Raw genomic sequence first — 14,197 nt, forward strand, 5'->3', positions numbered from 1 at the left:
GTGAGATAGTATTTAGAAGTGAGAAACTTGGATTGCTTTCAGAGACAAGACAATGAACTTCTATGATCCATTATGTAGGAGGAGAGTTGGAGTTTTATAAAAACTTGAAGGGGCAGTAAGATGGCTCAGTGGATGAAGATGCTTGTTGTCTGTAAGACTGGTGATCTGGGTTTGATTCCTGGAACCTACACAGGTAGAAGGAGAGAACCAACTTCACAGAGATGTCCTCTGACCTCTATGCATGCTGCATGGTGAACACACACCTGTACTCTCAGACAAACACAACACGCTGCAATAATAATTAAAAATAATAAATGAGATGTGATAGAATTCATTAGCCAACAGATCAGTAAAAAAAATAGATTCACATAAAGTTTATAGCTAATATAAATCTGGATTGTGTCTTACGGTGTGTTTCACTAATTCATGATTTTTATTTCACAGACGAAAATTTTTTACCATGTAAACGATACAAGAAAATGGTGTTCTTAGCCGAGTGTGCCAGCATCTGGTTGGGAAGCTTTATTTTTGTGGTGATGGGGAGGATTGTTTTTTACCTGCTTCACTGACACTGCTAGTCAGTTGAAACATGAAATAATAAAGACTTCAGACGTTTGCATCTGTGTGCCGAACAGTTTCCTGAATGGGGATGGAGACGCTTCCTCTTTTGAAAAATATTGCAGTGACTGGCACATCATTTTTTTTTCTTTTTATTTTCTAACACAGAATGAAGAAGATGAGCAACATTTATGAGTCAGCTGCCAACACGCTGGGAATCTTTAACAGCCCCTGCCTGACCAAAGTCGAGCTGCGTGTGGCATGTAAAGGCATTTCCGACAGAGACGCCCTGTCCAAGCCGGACCCTTGTGTCATCCTCAAGATGCAATCCCATGGGCAGTGGTTCGAGGTAGGCTTGCCCACAGAGCCAGAAAGAAGCCTGGCTGGCTGGTCTCTTCAATGTAAAAAACAAAACAAAAATATTTTTTGTCTTTAGCAGGTTTGCTCTAAAACAAGAGAAAGTTTGAGAAAACTTTAAATAGAATCATGTTTCTGTTTATCTCATGATGTTTTGATATGTAATATTTTGACAATATGTGAGCCTGGAATTTTCAGCATGTTTTTAATAATTACTGAGAGATAACCACAATGCACTCTGTATTATACCCAGTCATTGACAAAATGTTAATGGGTCAGAAACATACTTCTATCCAGAACCCAGTCTGGTCTGGGTGACAAGATGAATGTTGCAAATGATGAATCTACAGAGCCAAGGCAGACTTCAGGTCAGATTTATTAAGAACCAGGTTCTGGGGCATGATGGGAGGGAGGCTCCTTGCTCTGAGGGAACACTTGTGGGAAGTTGAGAGAGAACTGACTATTCAGATGGAGTTAGTACAGGGTCTAAGGTTTTTCTAGATTGAGATAGACCTTGCTTGCATTGAAATGCTGTGAGTTGAGGGACAGCACAAGTTTTAAGGAGTGATGTGGCTCTCAGAACCAAAGAGAGCAATATGGGACATACAGTGATAGAACCCAGTCCTCAGGACCTGGAACACTGGTTCTCAGCCTGTGGGTTATGACCCCTTTGGGGGTTGAACAACACTTTCACAGAAATTGCATATCAGATATCCCACAGATCAGTTATTTACATTATGATTCATAAGAGTAGCAAAATTACAGTTATAAAGTAGCAATGAAAATAATTTTATGATTGGAACACACCACAACGCTGAGAAACTGTGTTGAATGGTTGCAGCATTAAGATGTTTGGGAACTACCGGTCTAGAGGACTCATTCTAAGTCCAATGGCACCGGGATTCTGTGTTGGATGTATAACTTTAATCTGAGTTGGTTGGGGACTAACGCAAGAGAAGCCTGTGTGTATATAAATCCTGAAGGGTTTGACAGTGAAGAGATACAGCAGGATGGTGGATGGAGCAGGGAAGGAGAAGGAAGGATCTGTGAGCCTATATGTTCATAATGCTTTAAATGGTATTGGAAGGAAACAAACCATAAAAAGTTCTATAACCCAATGGATCATCGGGTAACAGTATGCGTAAAATGGTATTGCTATGAATTAGTCTTAGAGTCAACGAGTGGCCATTTCCAGTTTGTCAAGAGAAGACTTATTGTTTTATTTCATCTATTTTGGGGAAGAAATAGATCTTTTTATTTGTTTGCCTGCTAGATTCTAGGATATCGGTGACCCTGTGAAGAAGAGCCATAGGGAGAAGCAGGGAGATTCTTTATATCCCCTGGACTGGCTTGGCTAGAAGCTATGTTAGTAAATGCTCACATGGACACATTGGTACTCGGGGAAGGGCAGAGATGGCTGCCATACAAGATGTTGTGCCATACCATATTTATGGTTTTGAGTGAAAATTGAAACAATGTGAGTTACATTTATTTTCAGTGACTTATCAGACAGATCTAGTTGACTCCAGGTTCTGAATAGGAGGGAAAAAGAATGACAGGAAGAATGTGGCTTCATTCAATATTTTCTGCCTGTATGAGCAGAAGGCAATATTTAAGCCCATGGAGATCCACGGCCTGAAGGTTTTATTGCTATTTCAGGCTTACTGTAGAAACCGGCATAGTCTTTGGTGGTTTATTTGGAAATATGGCAGAAATATTGCTATTGTTGATTCTTTATAAATCCAGATGTTGCATCTAAGCAGCCTTTTAAAATAATTATATTTTTACTATTTTTCCAGTTAATGATCAAAATAAGGGTATATTATGGCATTTCATAAACACATATGTATGTATGTATGTATGTATGTATGTATATATGTGTGTATGCATCTATCTATCTATCTATCTATCTATCTATCTATCTATCTATCTATCTATCTATCTATCTAAGTCAGTGTTCTATTTCTGAGAAGAGATACTCTGGCCCTGGCAACTCCTATAAAATAAAGGATTTAATAGAGATTTGCTTACATTCAGAGGTTTAAGCATGGCAGCACAGACAGACATGGTGCTGGTGACATCTGGATCTGGAGACAGCAGGGAGAAAGCATGACACTGAGCCTGGCTTGAACATTTGAAACTCCAAAGCCCACCCTCAGTGACACACTTTCTCCAACAAGGCCACACCTCCTAAGTCCTGTCTTATGACCAAGCATTCCAATCTATAAGCCCTTGGGAGTTATTCAAACCACTCCAATATGTATTATTGTACCTTGACCTTATTCATGTCCCACAAGGTCCTTTCTAGGTCCTTTCCCCAATTCTTATGGTTCTCTCTCTTCCCTCAAATAATGCTCCTCCTGCTCTGTCTCTGTGTGTGCCAATATATATTTTGCACATGAGCAATAATAACATGCTGTATGAGTCAGTGTTTCCTAGAGGAACAGAAACCAACAGGATGGGTATATATTAGAGATTACAGACTGTCTTACATAATAGGTGTGATGGGGGCATTTAACAATGGCTGTCTTCACACTGGAGAGAGGCTGAGAGCCTAGGAGCAGTGGCAGTCCAGTGTGATGCTTGGAGAGTCACTGGTCTTCAGTTCTTCCTGGAGGGCCAATGAATCTGGGTTCCACTGTCAGCAGATGACAGCCACAGCAACAGAACAGAGGTTCATACAGTAGCATTAGAAAGTGAGAAGGCAGCTGAACAAAAGCCCCCTTAGCCAGGGGATCCCTTTCTCATCTGGAATGCTATTAAAGGATGCTGCTGATCCTGGGGGAGAGATGTCCTTCCTCAGTTAATCCTTGCAAGAAATACCTGCCCATCACTGTGTCTTTTAGTTAATCCCAAACCAACGCAACCCATTTTCAATCTCATATGATAAGCCCTACAGACTGCCCTCCTTTCTTGCCTGTTTCTGAATAGGTAGGACAGTCTTCCCCTCCATGGTAGGAAAAATATCATAAGATTTAAGAGGCAATGTATTACTCATGTAATCCTGTGGTAGTAACCACTTTTCTGAAAGGGAGTGTTGATAGCTGTTCATGTATAGATGGCATTCTAGTGAGGGGACTAATCCCTGGAGAATGAATGACAGGAAGATTGGGAACTTAAATTAGGTCCCACATTGTAAACTGAATTCTTCATCACTGGGGTTTTATGTGTAATGGCATGTTTTTCTCCTTCTAAGCAACCATCTTGTACACTTTGTTGGTGAATCTTTAAAAAAAATAAATCTCAGCTAAACAAAATTAAATGGAATGATCTTGTAGGGGAAAACCACTTTCTGAAAATTAGCACAGATTAAGTTGTTTTCTGAAACACCTTGTTTTTTTCTATTCTGACATTCATATTTTTAAACCCTTTCTTTTTCTAATTTCATTTTTAATATTTTTTTTACTTGGCATGGGTTGAGGATGAGAGTGTATGCATGCTACGGCACATGAGTAGGGGTCAGAGGTCAATGTGTAGAAGTTCCTTCTCACCTTATACCCTGTGGGTTCTGGTTATAGAAGCCAGGTTATCTGCTTCCTCTGAGCCTTTACCGTCTGAGCCGTATCCCAGGCTCTATTTTAACACGATTCTTATGCATGTAAAATGTTCTTTCCTGATTTTATTGCCTAGCAGTATATGCTTTTCCCACATTTCTACAGTTTTGATAAAATGTAATTTTCAAGTTGCATAATATCCTATCAAATAGATTTACTTAAGCCGCTGTTTGGTTTCTTGCCTTTTAAAATGCCGTAATTTAAGTAATACCAGACTGAACATCTTGGTGCACACAATTTCTCAATTATTTTTGGATGGGTTCCTAGAAGAGATGTTACAAAATAGAACTGGTGGGATACAGGATAGGACATTTTATTTTGTTTTATTTTGTGAGAACTTCACACATGGGTATTGCATTTACACCATCCTGCTCCTCCTGCGTCTCCCCCTTCCTCCCCAATTCATAGCCTTTTCTTTACTACTGTTATATATATACACACACACACACTTGCACATGCATGTGTGTATATGTATGTGCATGTGTGCGTATATGTATGTGTGTATACAACCTACTAAGTCCATATAGCATTGCTCATATATACATGTGTCTAGAGTTGGTCACTCGGAATTGGATAACCTATGCCCAAGCCTGTCCCTGCCAGAAACTGATTCTTCCTCTTTTAACAGTCATTGACCATCTGAATCATCTAGAGGTAGGACATTGTGATCCTTCCCTTTTCTATGGTGACATGTCAACTGGTATTGCTATTATGCTGGTCTAGGTCAGACAACCACATTTCTGAGAGTCTACAAGTACATATTACCTGTCATGTGTTGGGGTCACTATCTCTCAGGAGGCAACTTGAGCCTCTGGTTCTGTCAGTCTCTCTGCTCTCTCTTCCATGCTGCTCCCTAAGTCATAAGTGTATGGGCTGTGTTGTGGAAATATCAGTTAGGGGTGGGTGCCCTGCAGTCACTTACTTTTTATACAAGTTGTAGATTTCTATAGTTGTCTCTGTATGTTGCAAAGAGAAGCTTCTTTGATGACAGATGAGAGCTACACTTATCTGTGGGAATAAGGAAAGTCGAGTCACAAATCACATTAATTTAGGAAAATAGCAGTAACACATTCTTTTCTAGGCTCTATTACAGACCTCTCTGGATACAGGTAGTTGGCTAGGTTTACCAGACATAACTTCCTTCCCTCTGAGATGACTAGAGAAACAGATCCCATGCCATGCAGCTGCCAGAAAGAATTCATTTATATGACTATTGATGATGGAGTTGAAACTAAAGACTGAGAAGTAACTTTGAGATGAGAACCAGGAAATTGGTACTCATCTTGGGGCTGGAAAAGTGATTGTGTTATGACAAACTTATAAAGCTGCCTGAGAGCTGGTTGTTAAATACTCAGAGACTGTTTGGGCCAATGTGTATTCCTTACATGGACAAAACAGAGAGTCAATTGCTAAAAAATGTGCCAGCCTGCCACTGTCAAGAGGAATAAAAAGGAGAGTTGTATATTAAAGACCAAACAGGTGCATTACCTAGAAGAAGCTGGATCCATGGGTGTCAGGATGGGGGAAGGACCAACCAACCTACCAGGAGCTGAAGAGACAGGAGTAAGCATATAGGGCTGGAGAAGCTATCTTAAAATCAAATTGGGATGAGTAATTTTCCTCTTTTGTTGCTTTCCCTTCTCCCACTAATTCTATTGGACAAACTTTGCTGGAAGTCTGCTGGCAAAGTTTGCAGAAAGAGAACACAGAATATAGTTTAGACCAAAAGAGGCAAGTGGACGACACATAAACCTTACCAACCACCCACTTGGAGAATCGTTTACGGTTAGCAAGTGGTGAGCATTTATTTAGTGACACCACCTACTTTCTGATGCAAGTTCCAAAAGTGACTTTTGCATCCTCCTATCTATGCTAGAAGTGAGGAGGGATATGCTTAGTGAAGGCCAGCAAGCACAGTTCAGTAGGGAGAAGTACTGAAGGGCAGACTTTTCTGTTGAAGACCTTGGTGGCAAGAGAGATTCCTATGTATAGAAACACAGAATTGGGAGAAAGGCTTTTATCCAAGGTTGAAGACTGTTTAAGTGTTAGGGTTTCCATGGCTGTGAAGAGACACCAAGGCATCTCTTATAAAGGACAACATTTAAATGGGGCTGGCTTACATTTTCAGAGCTTTAGTCCGTTATCATCGTGGCAGGCAGTGTGGCAGCATCCAGGCAGACACAGTGTTGGAAGAGTCAAGAATTCTACACCTTGATCCAAAGGTAGCCAGGAGGAAACTGATTCTATACTGGGTAGTACTTGAACACTAACAGACCTCAAAGCCCATCCCCACAATGACTCCTCCTCCATCAAGGCCACACCTACTCCAATAAGGCCACACCTCCTAATAATGCCACTCCCTATGGCCAAGCATTTAATCACATGAATCTACAGGGGCCAAACCTATTTCAAGTACCATGTTAACTTTCTTGGTATCTTCATCATAGGGAATCTGAGATGCTAAACAATTAATGAAGACATTATCGATAAGTTTCAGGTGAGACTCAGAAAATCAAAATAATCTTACCTTTTAGCCAGAGCTTTAAAGTTTGACAAAAAGGAGAAGCCTTATCATGAGTTTTTCAGTCTTTTGACATCTTAACATTGTCCTGTGGTTTACAAACGTGCTAGGTCATCATCCCTAGTAGTGTCAGAATGCATTTGGCCTGTGGGCTGCAGGTTGGATATGCCTGCTGGCATCATGCCCAGCAGAATTCTTTGGAAAGATGAACATTGTAGACCTGTTCTGTCCAATGAGTGGCAATTGAGCATGTAGACAGTGACTAGCATAACTAATAGTTAACTTTGGCATGACTTATGTTTAACTAATGTTTAACTTCATTGTAAGTGTAACAAGCCAGCATGGGTCATGAACATTCCTTTTGAGCCTAAAATGGGGCATGAGAGATGAAATCAAAATTTGATATTTTTTGTTTTACCTCTTCTAATGACAGTATTTTTTTTTCTTAATTTATATGTATGGGTGTTTTACCAGCATGTATATCTATGATTCACATATACGTGTGGAGCCCAAGGAGGCTAAAAGAGGGCATAGGATCCCCCAGAACTGGAGTTACATATACTTGTGATCTGCCATAAGAGCTCTGGGAGTCAAGCCTGGGTACCGTAAAAGGGCAGCACCAGCTCTTAACCACTGATCCATCTCTCCAGACCCCAATATACTTTAAAATGGAATTTCAACAGAGCAAGGGCCCTGTGATACTCTGGTAAGCAACTCAGGTTACTGATATAACAGATCTAACTACTTTCAGTTGAGCCTTCCACATAATGGGCACACATTTTCTGTTTTTATTGACCAGTTAGCAAGGACAGAGACCATCTGACCCCTAAATGGGATTATAAAAGCTTACTGTTTAACCTCAAATAGACCTATGCTCTGACCTTCTGTGCTATTGATTGTATTGGTGGTTAAGGACAATGTGCTAAGGTGTCTATGAAATATAGGAAATCGATTGTTCTGAAATGTACTATAATGGCTGCTTTGTGCATATCAGCAGTGTTTGAGGTATATATCTAAGAACTAAGAATTCAGAAGCAGCATTGTTTTCCTTCTGGAAATATGTGCTCATATGTTTGTGTGTGCATGTACATGTGTGTGCATGTGTGTGTGTGTATGTGTGCAAACTTCCAATAAGTCTTTTACAGTGCCTATGTACTTTACTGAAGGAAGACAAAGCTTATGACTTGGATGTACTTCAGACACACAATTTTCTTAATTTGGAGGTTATACCCATTCGTTATTATAATCTCTTATGTACCCTCTCTTGGCCACACAAAGATGAAAGTATACAATGAATGAGAATGTGGAAATTTCAGCTTTCTGACGAGGTGTGGGAATAATTCCTCCTTGTCTCTCGTGTCAGTGGCGTCATTAGGTCCTGGAACTAGACATCTTAACAGGGGTGATAAATGCAAGCTTCTCAGAGAACTGAGAGGCAGACGCTTGTGACCTGAAGGCTTTTCCTCTGTTTACTGGAACATAGGCTCTTCTCCATGGCAGTGTTGGATGTTTTCCATGGAGCCAAGCCAAGCTGATGATTGTGTGGCTTGGGCCCAGATCCTATGAATGAGGAGAACTTGTCATTATGGGGAAGCCAGAATTACATTGCAGGCTTTGAAGACGTTACTTCAATCATTGTTAATCCCACTGCTACACCTAATTTTAATATATGATTATTGGGTTCATAGGACATGTTGATCATCTCAGGACTAATCACCCATGGATCAGTTTCATATGAAAGTACATTTCAGTGAATCCTGAGCTTTGGTGCACTATCCAAGAGTAACAGTCAGTAATAATTATGATCATTACATTTAACACTTCCTCAATGAACTCTAACATAAGGTTATTATTATTAATAGTATTATGTCCACATAGCTCTTTATAGTCACATTCTCTGCTTAGGGTTTTAATTTGCTTTTCACCCAGGTCCTGTGTAAAAGCATCATGGACATTAAAATTAACCACGGTGTGTATTGGGCACCATGAGGAAAGCATGATGCATGTCCATAAATGTGTGATTGTCAATAAGTACTCACTCTGTTTTAGAGGCAGAGGACTAGAGGCTCAGACAGACCTCAGGAAAGAACTTAAACAGTTCTTGATTTAGATTTGTTCTTATTCCTAAGGTGTAGTGGGCACAATGGCATGATACCCCAAATCAACCCATATTCTAAGACTCTTCCCAATGATGCAGGGATGGAGATACATCTATACACTGTCCCCGATACAGCCTGGGGAGTCCTTTTTTTTCAACACAGAAAAGAATTTCAGGATGAGCCACTGTAACATACAGTTGGAATTTATTAAAAGGGGGGATGAGCCACTGTAACATACGGTTGGAATTTATTAAAAGGGGGTACACACAGGGTTAAGAGAAAAGAGAATGCTGGGAGAGGAGTAAGATACACCTATGTGAATGGGTGTGACACATCATACTTTGTCATCTTTATAGTAACCATGAGTACCATATTCAGTGCCTTTTGAGGAACATCCAAGGCTAGTTGGGAAACATGAGTGGGATCACAAAGTGGTTTTTGATGAGCACCTGACAGGACGACAGCAGAGAAAGTCAAACTCTAGAGCACAGAATCGCATTGCTGTAAGCCATGCTAATCACCTTGTTTATGAGAGAGATAAGATAACGGTATTCCAAGCCTTAAGCTCAGTTCACAGCTATTGCACGTAAACTATCTATATATGAAAGGAATGTTGTGTCTCTTGGCAACTTTCACAGCAGTTAGTTGTGCTGGAATTCTTGCTTCTCAGATGATGAGAGGCCTCAATCAGACTCCTGGGGGAAGGATTGGTTTTCCTTCCCCACTTACATACTGCCTTCCACCTTTCTAACCTGTCTTGGCTTCTCCATTTTCTTTTCTCCTTCCTTATTCCACTCTATCCAGATGTAGTCTTCAATCCTCATATGCTGAAGCACCCCTGCTAGCAACACAGAAGGGGTATATGTGTCCATGCGTGTCCCAGAGATGTTGGTTGTGAGCAGTTTACCAATCTCTTGTTGTATTATGCATGTAGAAATGAGCTCTCTGGAACATAGTTCTTTCATTTTTAGAATGATTATAAACCATGCCCATTTGTGAATGGAGCTGTGATGACAGATCATAGTTTGGAGACCTCATTTTTAAAAATCAAATTTAGTGAGACAATTTACATATAAAACACATCCTTCTTCAATGCTGGGTACATTTTGACAAATGTATGCACTCATGAAATCATTATCTCAACTAAGAAAGAATAGTTTCTGGAATATATTTTAATATATAATATGTAAGTCATACTTAATTATTATTTTCAAGCCCAACTTTATTAAGATGTAATTATTATATAAAATTATTATATAGTCAATGTATATACTCTAATAAGTCTAGACTTGTATATACATGCATGCTAATATCTCCATGATCTAGGTAAAAAATATATTCATAACCTCCTTATGCTTCTATATGGCCTTTTGGTTTAGTTTATTGTTCATAATGGTAAAGACACTTATAATGTAAGATTCATTTTCTTAACAACATTTTTATAAACGCTATAACTTATTGCTAACCACAGGCACATGGGGTGGTGCTCACCTCTGGAACTTGCTCTTTTATATATACACAACTGTTACTTTATGCAACATAAACAAAAATGCACCATATCCTCTCTGTGTCCTCTAGAAATGAGCACTCTAATGTCCTTTTCTATACCTTTGACTACATTAGGCCCTCACATAAGAGGAATCGGGCAGTGTTTGTTCTGCTACTGACTTATTTCATTTAGCCCAGTGCTGTCCTGGTCTATGATATCTGAGCCACAAATAGTGAAGATGCCTTCATCTTTCTGCTGTAGGTGTCCAGTTTTTCCACACCATTTGCTGACAGGGTTACTCTTACCCCATTGTGTATGGTTGCCCCCCTTTCAAAGATCAGTTCACCAACACGAATGCTTAAATTTCACTACATTTGAAGCCACTGACTCTCAGATTGTGTGCCATTAGGACATTACAGTTAAATGACAGGAATTGTAAATTACATTACTAAAATACATGAAACTATTAAGCATAATGGCATTCTATATGAGATTTTGGTTTAAAGGGAGATGATATGGTTCCATTTCATAAAACAAAAAATTTCTAACATTGGAGAACTCCAGAAAAAAAAATGCCAGAGGAAGAAACTTAAATCCAATGTGATTTATCTTTATAGCATGGGCCACCAGACTTCAGCTCAAACTGAGTTACCTTTCTAGACAATTCAGGGAATTCTAGAAGCCTTGATTGATCTGGGGGTAGCATGAAGCAAATGTCTGCCTCAGATTCACTGTGTGACCTTGGAGAAGTCCTCCATCATGTCTGAGCTTCTCATATGACCTTATCTCTAAATGGTTGTGAAGATGGAGTACCTGACTTGTCAGATAATGAAGTGGTTGAAGATACAGAATCTGGAATCTGATCACTTCATGAGCTCACATAAATTCACCAATTTCCTTTGGCCTGTATTCTTCATTAGCTACACAATGATAGTAAAAGTAAGGTTTACTATGGGGATGAAAAGGGGTAGTGCCTAAGAGTTACTTAATATAACATGTAGCAAAAACTGGGCACTTGGTAAACACTAGACACTACTTTGCCTAATGGAGATAATGCACGAAGACTAATGTCGCATGAAAACTAATATTACAGATCAGTTGGTGTTCATGTATGTTTGTACATATGTATGTATATATGTATGCATGTATGTATATCTATATAGAGATATGAAAATACTTATCATGTACTGATCACATCTTGATGTATTTAATGCCAAAGGCAAGGTTTTGGTCTGCTGAGTAGCCTAAGAGTTCTTGGTTCTATTGTCTGTACAACGTAAGAGACCATTCCACGAGAAGATTTCACAGGTCTCTATGTTTTTGCCACATGAAAAACCACCTGATTGATGTGTTTCAGCTTCCTGGCAGGGATTTATCTGACTTTCCTTATCCCCTCCACTCCCTGCATTTTGTAGAAGATGAATAGATGTGGAGAAAGTGCTGGTCTGTGTTCTCTAATCTGTAAGCTCAGAATCTCAGAGAGGCCATGCTGATAACCTCTCTTCCCATTTCTGCTTTTTTTGCCAACATGGTCCTCCACTGTCTGACAGACTTACAAGTGACAAGAAAATTTCTTGCCTTCTGGAATCTCCAGATGTTCTTAGGGTCAGTTTATAGGCTAATTAAATATTTTATCTTGACTGAAGCTTGGAAATCTTCAACTCCCTATCTCGGATCCTAGTTTCAAATACTTGATTTTTTTTTTTTTTTTTTTGAGAGTTCCCTCTCATCTGAGGACTTAGTTCCAAATCTTTGCCTCTTGAATACATAGACAAGTTCTTGGTGAAAGATCACATCGAAGAACTGTGTATCAAAGAAGAATCAGACAGTCTTTCCCTCCACTTTGCTCAGTGTTACCTTTTTCAAAACAATTTCTGAGCAAGGAGGCCGTGGTGTAAGGAATTTATTTTATCTACTGAAGATTTGCCTCCTCCAGCTTCCTTCACTTACTAGCATTGTATAGCAAGTACCCAGAACTGAAGCAGCTTAAATTGACTCATTGGTTCCCTAGGAAGAGGTCAGACAGGGCACACGCAGTATGGTTCATTCCTGTTCCACAATGGCTAGAGCAGCAGCAGGGAACACTTGAAGGACTAAGAATGATTGAATGGCCAGTGTTTCCTATTATCTTCAAATGTATTCACATCACAGGCTCACACAAATAGGTAAAATGCTTCTATGTAGACTCCTGTTCATGACAGTTCAGGACAAGGGTATGGATCCTCTTTTTAATGGGAAATTCTAACTTTTCCCACACAATGAAGCCCAGGACAATACCTGGATACATCATTTGTCTGCGGATTTCATCTTATTATCATAAGAAACATGATTGCTTTGAAGTGTGTGGGCATGAAGAATGTAGTCATACTCAAGATCTCAGTTCCTCTTTAGAGAGCTCTCTTGGAACCTTGAATAACGCAGCATAGACTTTGTGAAAGGAAGCACTTTCTATCCTGAATATTTATCTTAGGCAATGAATAATTTCAAGGAGTATGGGAAGGAAATATGAACTACAGTCGCTCTCCTACTTTTAGGATCATGCACACATAGACTACCACACTAGAGATGGGGGAAAATGAAGAAGTACAACCAGTTCCTGGGTATTTCTTTCACACTTGTGTTCTCATTGATTCTTCAAACTGACCCCTCAAGGCTAGTACTACAACCTCAGTTGCTCATCACAGATAAGGAGGCTGAGGGTCTGAGATGCCGTGATGTCTTCTCAAAGAGTGTGTGTTCATTGTAGTGGAGACTTCTCTCTAAATCCTCTGACTTCTGATTCAGGAGCTCCAGTCATTCCCGGATCCCTCTTCTGCTGGTGGATAAGGATGCCAAGTCCCGTTTACTTACTGGACCAGTATTCATGTGGCTACAGAATCACAACTGAAGCTGAATCTTCCCACTTCTTTGATAATTAGTCCTTTTCTTGTCCACTACTATGTTGAGATGTTTTTTTCTGTTGCTAATGCTTTTGTTTATTTATTTATTTATTTATTTATTTATTTATTTTTGAGATAGAGTTTCTCTGTGTATCCCTTTCTGTCCTGGAACTCACTCTGTAGACCAGGCTGGCCCCAAACTCAGAGATCTGCATGCCCCTGCTTCTACCTCCTGAGTGCTGGGAATAAAGGCATGGACTAAACCCCTGACATGTTGAGAAATAAAAAAAAAAAATTCTGAAACTACATTTTACTCTACTTAAATATGTATTCTATACAACAGATCAATGGCATAAAGCAGTTTGTCCTTTGGATGAACCTAATTCACCTACCAGTTCACGGATTAAACATGCCTAAATAATTCTCTACTTTTGTTTGTTTGTTTAACTTGGCAAACATTTATTGAGTTCCTGCACAGACACTTTTCTCAGCACTGGAGATATAGCAGGGAACAGCATAGTATTAGCTTTTTTTCCTGGAAAAATAGAAAATATGCAATAATTATCTAATCTATTGTTAGAAAATGGTAAACACTCTGATGATAACTAAAGCAAGGAAGTGGAGAGAGAATGATGTGAGACTGATTTTAAAACTGTAGTCAGGGAGGACTTCTCTGAGGAAGAAATATTCATACAAAAGCCTGACTGGCAAGGAGTCAGCCATCCAGACTGGGGATGGTA

The 14,197-nt window shown here is 39.6% G+C and overlaps 1 protein-coding gene across 4 annotated transcripts in view; it reads left to right on the top strand.

Moving 5' to 3' along the window:
- The window catches only part of Cpne4 (copine 4), a 457,007-nt gene that overhangs the window by 121,466 nt on the left and 321,344 nt on the right, over positions 1-14,197 (top strand). For all 4 annotated transcript variants that reach the window (XM_076917257.1, XM_076917258.1, XM_034484438.2 and 1 more), the window contains exon 2: positions 727-907. In XM_076917257.1, the coding sequence (XP_076773372.1) occupies positions 727-907 (181 nt within the window). The remainder of the gene's footprint in view (positions 1-726; positions 908-14,197) is intronic.

The sequence above is a fragment of the Arvicanthis niloticus genome, chromosome 21 (genome assembly GCF_011762505.2).
Source record: "Arvicanthis niloticus isolate mArvNil1 chromosome 21, mArvNil1.pat.X, whole genome shotgun sequence".
Lineage (NCBI taxonomy): Eukaryota > Metazoa > Chordata > Mammalia > Rodentia > Muridae > Arvicanthis > Arvicanthis niloticus.